Consider the following 12,666-nt stretch of genomic DNA (forward strand, 5'->3'; position numbering starts at 1 on the left):
AATTCTCTCCAGACGGTCCATACACCCTTCAAATGTCTCTTCAAATGCCTATGGGTTGAAAAAGGTCGTCTTCCGGAAAAGTGTCTCTTAGGGTTTTGGAAAGAGGCTCTCGACAGTCCTCATAAGCATCGTGAGAATCGGGGGCCCATGGCGTATCAAAAGATTTGTCCGCGGCTTGCCCCATGATTTTCGGTGGAACCGGCATAAGTCCCACCGCCGCAGTAATTCTCTTGATGCTGTCCTCGATAACCGACCAATCGGCGTGAGATAATGGTTCCGATGGTCTATCGGTAGGTGTATCGCCTTCCGCGACGTTAGGGGGCCAAGCGGTCGGTTTTTCGATTAGAGGCCTTCGGGACCATCGTAGCATCGGATTTCCGCGCTTCGACGTGTGAAGTTTTAGGAGTAGCGCCCTTACTTGTTTTTGATTGCCCAGTCGCAAGACGCTGCTGCCGATGTGGGAAAGGCTTTGGATCTACACGATCCGTGGAAAATGCAGACATTTTCGACGGCCCTGCTGGCGCTTTCACCTTTTTAGACGTGGACGTCGAAATAGGCGTAGGGGTTGTGTGCTTAGTGAAATGCGCTTGTACGCCCCTGTCGCGGGGGTGTCCCTGAAGCGAGACCAGAGTCAGGCCTTAAAGGGTCGGGGACGGGCGTGGCGGACCTAGAAGTGTCCGCCTCAAGGTCTATTACATCCCCAACGGATGTTTGGTCATCTGAAGTGCCCTCGTCACTCTCAGTGGGTGTAGCGGTGGGGGAAGGGGGGTTCCAACCGCGACATACCATATGGGGCCCACCGCTTTACATAGCGCTCCTTAAGGGTCTTAGGCCGAAGAGTTTGCAGGCCGCACACCACTTTTTGTCGTGATCTAAGGAGACAGGCGTTGCACGTCCTGTGTTCGTCCTTCCAAGGATATCTGACCCTAATCTTAGGGCAGAACCTAAAAGGAGTCCTTTCCATAGCAAAAGGGGAAGATGACCAGATCGAAATGGGTAAAGAGGGGGAAAGAGGAAACACATACCGAAAATATTGCCACCCCGACCCCACTCTCCCTACTGTAAAGGTGGGCCAGAGGGCCCGACCACATGGAAAGTCTGGCCGCCGGATCTTAGGCGCCGAAATCCATCGCCGTAGACTAATCCCCCGCAGTCTTCGTCGAAGATGTTCTTGTGACCGAAGTGACTTCACTGGGAATAACTGACAAGTCGGTATAAGATAAACAATGTCTCTTATGTAAGAGCTCATCTATAGGGTGACCAGTTATCTGGGCGGAAAAAAACAATCAGATACCTCGGCGCTTGAGGGATTTTGGGTACACTACACGTCACCCAAAATCCCTCACGTTAGTGTTACAGACACACCTATGCCGACGTCCCCTTTCGGTCCCTGAAAGACAAGATGCAATACTCTGCGGTTACCACTGAATGTCGGACCGTATGCACAGCATGTGATTATAAGCATGTTAACAAGCATCAGAAATTGTTAGAAGACGCGCTTAAACTATTTTGTTGACAACTTACTTTCTGTAAAGTTCCTGACAATGTTCCATAGTCATGTCACAAATCAACTCCTCCATCCAGGTTTTCCACTGCTCTGTACGATGCTTCTGAAAGACAGCTTTTGGATACTGTAGAGCCACAGTAGCATAGTTATGTAAATGCTCAAGGCACCCTCTCAACACAGAGCGCCTCTGCTGCAGAAGACCACCAACTTCTCCTTCATGTTGCTCACACTGACTGATCAGATGCGCTTGGCCAGCATTCTGAAGAAAGGCTGTAGCAGGTACATAGCTGGGAGGACCTACAATGAATGAAAATGTAGGGATTTACAATTTACAGTTAAGCCAATGTTAAAATAAATATATTCAATATATTTTTTGCAGTGTTTGCTATTGGTCATTTGACATTTAATGAAATAGGTAGAGGTTTCTCACCGGAATTGCTAGCTCAGAGTCCTCTTTACTCAAGGGGGTCCATCCCGCAAAAGCAAAAAGGATTTGCACAACAAAAGAAAACCCACAAAATGTCAAATTTGGACATGAGGCCGTGCATGGGGTATGCCAACTCCACCCAACGACAACACCTGCCAGTCCATTTTTCCCCCCCAACAACAGAGGACTATCCAACTCTCATGATGGGGATGGTTTAAGTTACTTACCTATAACTTGTTCTCCAGCATGGGTCTGGCATGGATTCACATGCTCAGGAATGTTGCCAGTCGTCTGGCTGGGAATCCTCAGTAAAAGAAAAAACTTTCACTTTAGCTTGAAAACTGTATCTCTCCTCTAAACCAATCACTTTCCTTTGGGTCATACTGCCCCCATCCAATGACTGACCTTTCCATAAGCTCCACCCCTGGTGGCCATCTTCAGATTTGGTAAGCATGTAAAGTGACCGTATGAACCAAGAAGTGCCAGAGGGGATGGAGGGAGGGGTTGCATGTGAATCCATTCCAGACCCATGCTGGAGAACAAGAGTTACAGGTAAGTAACTTAAACCTTCTCCAGCATCGGGTCTGGCATGGATTCACATGCTCATGAATAAAGATTAAATGCAGTACAAATACACAACCACGGGAGGTGGCAAGGCTCAACAGAAGCAACAACACTTACCACTGGAACATACTCACCTCAAGTGAACAGGTTGCGTAGCACCACTTGCCCGACCCGGGACTCCTCCCTGGAATCCCTGTTGACGCAGTACAACCTTGTGAAGGTGTGCGTGAACCTCCACGTAGCAGCCCTGCAGATGTCAAGCAGGGGCACACCAGAGAGAAACACTGTTGGTGCAGCAATGGCTCTGGTATAGTGGGCTCTCGGCCAGCCAGGAAGAGGTCTGTTAGCCAGACAATGAAAGTGCATGATGCAGCCAGAGAGCCACCTGGAGATGGAAGCCTTAGACAATGCCTTTCCATGATTCACAGGTCCAAAGTTGACGAACTGAGAAGTCATCCGAAAACTCTTCGAGCGTGTCACGTAAAACTTCAAGGCACGAGTAATGTTGAGCGAATGCAAGGTCCTTTCCGCTGGCGACAACGGATTCTGGAAGAAGACGGCAAAACACCAAAGGCTCGTTGAGGTGGAACTCTGATGGTACCTTTGGCATGACAGCGGGGTGTGTACACAGTACCACTATTGTAGCGTGAAAAGGCAAGTATGGATGTTTGCAGGACAGCGCGCCTGGATCTCCCCGACCGACCTGGCCAAAGTGAAGGCCACGAGGAACGCAGTCTTCCATGAGAGAAACTTGAGCAGAGCCTGATGCATCGGCTCAAAGGGAGCCCTCCATGAGCTTTGCAAAGACCACATTAAGTTTACAATCAGGGGCAGGAGTCTTGACCCGAGGAAAAGTCATGAAAAGGCCCTTGAGGAACTCCTTGACTAGCCTGTGCAACCACAGGGAAGGCCTACCGGGAGTCCTGGTGTAACGGGATATGGAGGCCAAGTGAGCCAGACCCGCTTTGGGCAAGGAAAGCAGGTATGATGGGATCTGCAGGGCACTAAATCGCAAAGGATTAATCTTCTGAGACCGCCACCAAAAGGAGAAACTCTTCCACCTATGGCCATTGCAAGTCAACGGTGAAGAGGCTCGGGCCTTGGCTAGGATGTCCTTCCATTCCATAGGAAAAGAGTAATGTCCCAATTCTAAGGCTGCAGGAGCCAGGCCCGGAGGTTCAGTGACACTGGGTCGCGATGTAGAATTGCCCCTCTGTCTCAGGCAAGAAAATCTTGAAGTAATGGAAAGACGGGGCTGCTGACAGACGCAGCAGGTCCTGGTACCAGATTTGTTGCAGCCACGCCGGAGCAATGAGTATCATCTTGCAGTGACATAGTCTGAGTGTATTGATAACTCGTAATAGAAGTGGGAGTTGAGGGAAAGCGTACAGGAAAAGTCCCTCCAACAGGAGCAAGAAAGCATCCCCCATACTCCTCGGCTTCGGAACCCGCTGGCTAATCTCTGGCACTTGTGAGTATGCCGCCGTCGTAAAGAGGTCGATCTGGAGTTCACCCCATTGGTGGAATAGAAGATCTACCTGGTCCTGGCGAAGTTCCCACTAGTAATGCAACTGGAATAGGTAAACGCTCATCTTGATTAATGAAACTGGTAATGAGTAGTTCAATTTTAGGGTCCAAGGGAGAAAAAACGACTGACACTAAAAGTCGCCAGACTAATTGCAAAAGATTAAGTGTCCTCAATTGACGGACACTCCCGTCCCCTGCACACCCTTACGCGTAGTGATTCAAATTCTGTCAGTAGGTATAGTTTTGATTATAGATCAAGTAAATGTCCCTTGTATTATTTTGAATCAACAGTACATTACATGTCATATTTTATTAATCATAGGTATATGAAACAATACATATACCTCAACGCATTTTGGGAAAGTATATATTTTCACCGGGAGCAAAATAAGCTTCACATTAAATCAATTAAATGATAATTCATCAAACTCCAAATAAATCTACAAGGCAAACGAAAAGTTTATATCAGTGAGCAGTATAACACTACGTGTTTGATCATTTGTGATTAGAGAGGCAATTAAATAGAAAATCACATGTGTTCAAAAGGTCAATGTACGTCTGTTCCATGAATTCCTCTTTTGTTCAGACTATTCTAATGAGATATTGGGTCTGTTTGATAGATCAAAAAAAGTAAATAAACAAGGGGTTGTCTCATCAACTATACCTACTGACAGAATTTGAATCACTACAAATTTCTTGAACTTCTGACTGGTAGTTACCAGTAATGAGGATGTGCAGGGGACGGGGGTGTCTGCCAATTGAAGCTCCCACTTATGGCAAGAACGTAGCTCCCTGCTGAGTGAGTCTGCAATGGTGTTCCTGGTGCCCGCCAGGTGAAAAGGGACAAGGAACAAGTTACTTACCTCTAACTGTTGTTCTCCAGCATGGACTCACATGCTCATGAATATTCCCCGTCGTCAGACTGGGAATCCTCGGTAAAGAAAAAATCAGTATCAGTTTCGTTTCTATCTGTCTTTCTTAGTAGTAACCAATCACTGATCTCTGGGTCATACTGCCCCCAGCCAATGACTGCCCTCTCCCTAAGCCACGCCTCTGGCAGCCATCCTCAGATTTGGTAGCACGCAAAGTGGCAGTATGACCAAGTGAAGAGCCGCAGAGGCGTAGGCGGGAGGGTTCGCATGTGAATCCATGCCAGACCCATTCTGGAGAAGTTACAGGTAAGTAACTTTTTCCTTCTCCAGCATAGGGTCTGGCATGGATTCACATGCTCATGAATAAAAGAATACATAGCAGTATACACATGCACAACCACGGGAGGTGGCAAAGGCTCAACATTAAGCATTACATCCAAAATTCAACATTAAGCAACTCTTACCTCCTCACCATGCTCACCTTAGGCGAACAGGTTGCGCAGCACTGCTTGGCCGACCCTGGACTCCTCCCTGGAGTCCCGATCAACGCAGTAGAATCTTGTGAAGGTGTGTGTCGACCTCCACGTAGCAGCCTGGCAGATGTCCAGCAGGGGCACACCAGACAGGAACGCCGTGGTAGCAGCGATCGCTCTGGTCGAATGGGCCCTCAGACGGCCGGGCAGCGGTCGGTTTGCCAACCGGTGACAGTGCATGATGCAGCCGGAGAGCCATCTGGAAATGGAAGTCTTCGAAAGAGCCTTCCCTTGATTCACAGACCCAAAGTTCACAAACAGCTGTGGCTTCTTCCAAAAACTTTTCGTGCGGTCCACGTAGAACTTCAGCGCTCTAGCTACATTCAGCGAGTGCAAAGTCCTCTCCGCCAGCGTCGAAGGCGACGGGAAGAAAACTGGTAACACCAAGGGCTCGTTGAGGTGGAAGTCCGACGGCACCTTGGGCATGAAGGAGGGGTGTGTCCTCAGCACCACCCTCGTGTCATGAAAAGTCAAGTATGGAGGCTTGCAAGTTGGGGCCTGGATCTCTCCCACTCGTCGTGGGGAGGTGATGGCCACGAGGAACGCCGTCTTCCATGACAAGAACTTCAAAGGCGCCGAATGCATAGGCTCGAATGGGACACCCATGAGCCTGGTCAGCACCACATTAAGCTCCCACGCCGGGGCAGGAGCCTTCACTGGCGGGAACGATCGGAATAGTCCCTTCATAAATTCCTTTACCAGGCGATGAGACCACAAGGACGCCCGTACCGTAGTCCTGGTATATCAGGAGATGGCAGCCAGATGTATTTTGATGGAGGCGTGAGAAAGTCCAGTTTTGGCCAGCAACAGTAGGTACGGCAGTACTTGAGGGGCCGTAATCCGCAGAGGGTTAATCTTCTGTGTACGGCACCAGACAGAGAACCTCTTCCACTTATGACCGTAACACTTGAGAGTTGAGGACGCCCTGGCTTTTGCAAGAACCTCTCTGCAGTCAGCCGGGATATCCTACCCTCCAAACTCTAGTGCTGCAGTAGCCAGGCCTGCAAGTTCAGCGACTCCGGGTCGTGATGAAGAATGGCGCCTCCTTCCCTGGGGATAAGAACCGCGTCCGCCGGCAGCTTGACTGGTGGGGACGTTGACAAGTCCAGAAGGTCCGGGAACCAGATCTGCCTCGGCCACGCCGGTGCAACGAGGATCATTCTGCACCTGGACTTCTTGAGCTGGTTGATGAGACGGAGCAGCAACGGCAACGGAGAGAACGCGTATAGAAACAGGCCGTCCCAAGGGAACGAGAAAGCATCACCCATGCTCCTCGGCTGCGGGAACCTGCTGGCGAACCTCTGGCACTTGGAGTTCATCCTGACGTAGTTCCCACTCGTGGCACGAGCGCAGCTCTCTGCTGAGTGAGTCGGCATTGGTGTTTTTTATTCCTGCCAAGTGGAAGGGAACCAGAAACATCCCCTGGGCGATGGCCCAGTACCACAGATCCTGGGCCTCCTTGGATAGGGTGGGGATCTCGTGCCTCCCTGCTTCCGTATGTAGAATATCGTGGTGGTGTTGTCGGAGAAGATCCTCACCACTTTGTCCTTGAGGGACGGAAGGAACGACTTGAGCGCCCAGAACACTGCTCGAAGCTCCAGGACGTCGATGTGGAGAGACATATCCTCCGGGAGCCAAAGGCCTCTTGCGTGGAGATCTCCGGTGTGGACCCCCCAACCCTCCAGAGAGGCGTCCGTCGTCACCGTCTCCTGAAACGCCGGGGTCTGAAAGTCCGTGCCTGTAGTGAGGTGCGCACGGGTACCCCACCATAGGATCGCCCGACGGAACTCCTCGTCGAGAGGGATCCTGTCTTCGAAGCAGCCCGTCGCCTTAAACCAGCAGGCGTCGTGGAACTCCTGTAGCGGACGCATCCGAAGTCTGCAAAGGGCTACAAGGTAGATGCATACAAGGTAGATGCATGAGGACATTATCCCGAGGAGGGACTTGATGGACCTCACCCTGGCCGTGTCCGTGGCTAGAAGGCGCCGCCCCTTGACCATAATGGCCTTCGTCCTCTGCTCCGACGGGCAGGCCAATTGCCCCACTGTATCAAGCTTCGCTCCCAGAAACAGTGCTACTTGCGACGGAACCAGGTGGGATTTGGGGTAGTTGATGGCGAATCCCAGTTCCGTGAGCAGCCGGACGGTCCTCGCTGTGTGTTCGACTGCGAGTTCTCTTGACCTTGCCCGGATTAGCCAGTCGTCCAGGTAGGGGTAGATCCTTTTAGAATGGGGATGTGGAAGTAAGCATCCTCCAGGTCCAACGACGATAGGAAGTCACCCTCCTCCAGCTGTCCCAGCATGTGGTGGAGGGTGACCATCCTGAATTTCTGCACCTTGATGTACTTGTTTAACCGACGCAGGTCCAGGTTGGGGCGCCAACCGCCTGTCTTCTTTCTGACAAGGAAGTACCTTGAGTACACTCCGGAGCCCCGAAGCAGCCTGGGGATGAGCTCGATGGCACCTTTCTTGAGCATCGCCCTTATCTCCAACAGCAGTTGAGAGACGTGATTCTCCTTCCTGGCCACGGGAGGAATGCGAGGACACTTCTTTTGGAATTCCAGCGCGTGCCCGTTGGATAGGGTGTCCAGCACGCAACGGTCGGCGGAGATGGACTCCCACACGCTGACAAACTTTGTCAGCCGGCCTCCCACCGGGGTGCTTCGGTGGGGGCCCGACGCCACGGCGGGTTCAGTCTTGCTTGGAGGAGGCCTTTCCCTCCTTGACGACGACAGGATCCCCCTTGCTTGCCGCGACCTCTCTAGGCCTCCTGGGACAAGGAGCGGGCCGCCTGGCGGTATGTAGAAGAGCCACCGCTGGATCCCTTGGAGGCACCCCGTCTGCCTCCGGAGCTCCGAAAGGGCCGTCGTTGTTGAAGTACCCTTAGGGCCCGGGCCGTCTCCGAGTCGGTCTTGATGGCCTGGAGCAACTCGTCCACCGTCTTCCCAAAAAGGTTGTTGCCGTCGAACGGTTATCCAACACTCGGTCTGGACGTCCTGGCGAAAGTCCGTTGCCTTGAGCCATCCTCGTCGGAGGCAAACCCCGTTGCCCAGTTGGGGAAATCCAGTATCGGCAATGTCCGTTGCCACCGTTATGGCGTGATCAGACGCCACCTCTCCTTCCTGCAGAATTTGTAGGGCCTCCGCCCTATTGTTGTCCGGTAGGAAGTCTAGCAGGGGAGCTATCTTGAACCAAAGCTCCCTGTCGTAGCGGGCCACGATCGCTAAGGCATTGGCTGCCTTAATCGTCGTTGCCGCCGACGAGATGACTCGTCGTCCCATGGAGTCCAACTTCTTGCCCTTCGCTGTCCGGCGGGGAAGTGGAAGTTGAAGCCGCCGCACCCGCTGCTTTCTTCCTGGCCGCTGACGAGACGACAAAGTCTGGCGTGGGCTGGGCCCTGAGGCACAAGGGGGCGGCATCAGGGACTCAGTACTTCTTCTCGTACCTGTCCCTCTTGGCGGGTGTCGTGGAAGGGTTCTTGAGGATAGTCAGCCCCTCGTCCCAGATGTCGAGCAACGGCACCGCGAGGACCGTCTTCCTCTTGGCCTCCCGTCGTTGGTAAAGAAACCCTTCCTTTTTTTCTGTTCCTCAGGGCAGAGCTGGAAGAGCTCGGATGCCCTGGCTATCATGGCGTGAAAGGAGCCAATTTTGTCGGGTGGAGAAGCCCGAAGGGGGGGGGGGGGTGAAGACGGGATGTCCGTTGTGTCATCGCTGTCGTCGTCGTCCGTCCCCGTATCCATCATCGTATCCTCTCTAGGGTGCGGTGAGGGGGATGAGGGGTCCACAGGCCTCGCGGGCACGAAGGGAGGAGCGGGGTGGACTCTCCTCCGCTTGTTTCGGAGGGCTTCCAGACGGGCCCGGTTCTGGAACCTCCGTCGGGGTCCGTGGTAACCTCGTCCTTATCTCAGTACATAAGGATTGGATCGCCAACAAAATGGCCGCTGAGCTATCCTGGGGCTCGGTTAATGGCTGCGACGGACAGGATGGCTGCTCCACTGGGCCCTCTTCGTCGCCATCGTCGCTATCTTCGATCACATCAGCAGGAACCGTCCCCTGGGATCGAACCTTCTCGAACTTCTCGTTGAGGCATATGAACCTCTCGTTGAGGCCCTTCCCGGTTTCCATCAGATCCTCCTCAGAGGCTGATTCCGAGTCTGTAATGGCCACCGCGCCCCCCCTCCCCTCTTTTTCCGCTGGGGTCTTCACGGGGGTCTTAACGAAGGGCTGGAAAGAGGATTCCCTCTGCGGTGGCAGGGATACTCTGGGCCCAGAGGCCATCTCCACTGGCGTAGTCTCAGCCGGCTTTGCCGGCTGGATCAAAGCCCTCACCACCGTAGGTGCGTCCTGGGCCTTCGCCTTGGGGGGAGGGTTAGCGCCTCGCTCCCCCTCGGGTCCCTTCGAGATCGACCGGGGCCGCTCCAGCAGCTTACCCGAGTTCTCGGACTTCCTCTTCCCCGAACCAGAGCGCTGGCTCGTGGTTGAACGTGCCGGGGAAGTCATGCCCTGCCTGGCAGCCGAAGAGCCCGACCTTTCGGCGCTCCCGGTGCCCGCGGACTCCCGGTGCTTGGCCTTCTGTTGGGCCCCTGTCGCCGGGGCGCCCTCACAGGATTTAGAAGCCCGCTCAGACTTTTTCTTCGCCTTCTCACCTGCTGTGCCCTTCTCCAGCCAGGCGGCGAGGCGGGGACGACGATCTTGTTTGGTCCGTTCCGAAAGGTTCTTGCAGAACGCACAGTCCTTCTCCATGTGCGTCTTGTCCTCATGAAGGCAGTAGAGACATCGCGAATGCTCGTCCTCCTTGAAAACATTTTGTAATCTGCATCCAGGGCAGCACCTGAACAGCTTGGATCCGGGCGTCGATCTTCCCTTGTCCTGGGCCATGTCCGTTGAGGTAGGCCACAGATCTTCCAGAATCCTCCAAGAAGCGTAAACTCGACGAAAACTTCACCCTTGAGGGGCGTAGAAGAAATCCGAAACGGGTCCCCGTTATGGGAAGTAGAAATGGTGGAGCTCGAGGCTCGATTAAACCGAAAAATGAGAAAATCTCCTGAAAAAGCATGAAAACGTAGCAAAAAACTCGAGAGCTAAGCATGAGGACTCCCAACACTTGAACGTGCGGTAAAAATCTGAGGATGGCTGCCAGAGGCGGGGCTTAGGGAGAGGGCAGTCATTGGCTGGGGGCAGTATGACCCAGAGATCAGTGATTGGTTACTACTAAGAAAGACAGATCAGAAACGAAACTGATACTGATTTTTTCTTTACCGAGGATTCCCAGCCTGACGACAGGGAATATTCATGAGCATGTGAATCCATGCCAGACCCCACGCTGGAGAAGCAGTCTTTTCCTAATCAGGTCCATGTACAGGGACCTGCCAATATCCCTTGGTTAAGTCTAGAGTTGATAGAAATGCAGCACTTCCGGGTTTGTTATGATATGGCATTTATGACGCGCCTATACACAAGTGTTCCAAGGCGCGACGAGGCAAAGGGGGGGAGGGGACAAGGGAGGACAGACAACGATCCTACTAGGCCAGGTGTCATTCAGATCGTGCAAGTGCATGGGAAGGGGGAAAGGAAAAGTGCATAAGGGGAAGGGAGAGGGGAAAGTGCAGTATATGGGAAAGTGGAATAAATAAGTTTTAAAAAAAAGACAAATACACAAGTGGCAAGTGCAAGGAAGTGCAGACATAAGTGCTGGTAGGGGGACTGAAGAGATACAGAAAAACGGTCCCCAAGTGCAGATGGGCAATTGATGGGGCCAGGGCCAGAGATCCGAAAAGTGTGGCCAGGTAACTGGTGCAATTTCAGTCAGGAAATCAGCATGGGAGGGGAGGAGAGAAAGCAGAAGCAAAGAGGAAGGTTTTGAGGTGTTTCCGGAACCGGAGATGGCTCTCCTCGAGTTTCAGGGAGGAAGGAAGGCTGTTCCAGAGAGAGGCCCCTGCCGAGGAGAGTGATCTACCAACAACTCGTTGCTTGGAGAAGAGACTGACCCTGGGGGAGTTGGAGGCAGATGAGCGAAGAGCTCGAGAAGGAAGATATTTAGGAAGAGAGTGTTGAAGGTATTGCAGCCCCAGACACCAGAAGGCCTTGTGTACAATGCAGAGGGTTTTGAACTTAATCCTCGCAGCCACTGGGAGCCAGTGCAGAGATTTCAGTCCTGGAGAGATAAGATCCCTGGGCTTGAGGCCAAGGACAAGTCTTGCAGTCCTGATTTGGATACGTTGCAGAGGGCGGGGAGTGGAGGCAGGAAGATTTATATAGAGGCTGTTACAGCAGTCCAGCTTCGAGAGGACCATGGCTCTGGAGACAGTGAGCTTCTGGGGGAAGGAGAGGAAAGGAAGAATACCTCTAAGGAGGTGCAGCTGGTAGTGTGACTTCTTAGGGACGTCGAAGATGACCCTGAGGTTTTTAGCCTTGCAGGTGGGAGTGGTAGGAGGGCCAAGAGAGGCCGGACAGAGAGCTGCAGGGAAGGAGGGAGCAGGTGTGCCGATGAGTAGAATCTCAGTCTTACTGGTATTAAGGCATAGGTCGTTGGCAGCACACCATTCATGGATGGCAAACAGACAGAGATGAGGGAAGGAGAGGAGGAGGCGGCCGAGGGTAGCCTGAAAATGAGCTGGGTATCATCCGCATAGCACTGAAAGTTGGGACAGAGAGCGGCGATGCAGTGGGCAAGGAGTGCCAGGCATTGGTTGAACAGCCAGGAAGAGAGGTTAGATCCCTGGGGGACACCACAGGTAGAGAAAAAGATGTCGGAGAGTAAGGACCCAAGTTGGACCTGGGAGGGTCGGTCGGAGAGGAAAGAAGTCAACCACGCCAGAGCCTGACCAGTGATACCCAGGTTATCACGGAGACGGTTGAGCAGGGTGGCATGGTTGACAGTGTCAAAGGCAGAAGAGAGATCAAGCAAGATAAGAACGCAGGGAGTGTTAGAGTTTAGGTTGGTGAGCAGGTCTTCTCGGATATTCAGGAGAGCAGTTTCCGTGCTTCTGGCAGCTCTGAAGCCAGACTGATGGTCAGGAAGACAACCAACACATTCAGTGTGGAGATTGAGCTGGGAGATGGCCAGTTTCTCCAGGAGCTTGCCCAGGAATGGAGTGATGAAGATTGGGCGATAGTTAGCCGGGCAGGCGGGGTCGGCAGAGGGTTTCTTAAGAAGAGGGTGCACAAGAGAGTGCTTCCGGGGGGGGGGGGGGAAGGGAAGACTCCAGTGGCGAAGGAGTGATTGCAGAAATCCGCC

At 52.9% G+C, this 12,666-nt stretch overlaps 1 protein-coding gene across 1 annotated transcript in view; it reads right to left on the reverse strand.

The window, feature by feature from the left end:
• SMG1 (SMG1 nonsense mediated mRNA decay associated PI3K related kinase) overlaps positions 1 to 12,666 on the reverse strand; it is a 2,768,248-nt gene that overhangs the window by 945,514 nt on the left and 1,810,068 nt on the right. The window contains exon 48 of the mRNA XM_069647131.1: positions 1,525 to 1,804. Coding sequence (XP_069503232.1) covers positions 1,525 to 1,804 — 280 coding nt within the window. The remainder of the gene's footprint in view (positions 1 to 1,524; positions 1,805 to 12,666) is intronic.

Source organism: Ambystoma mexicanum, chromosome 2q, assembly GCF_040938575.1.
Source record: "Ambystoma mexicanum isolate Mex_15411 chromosome 2q, UKY_AmexF1_1, whole genome shotgun sequence".
Lineage (NCBI taxonomy): Eukaryota > Metazoa > Chordata > Amphibia > Caudata > Ambystomatidae > Ambystoma > Ambystoma mexicanum.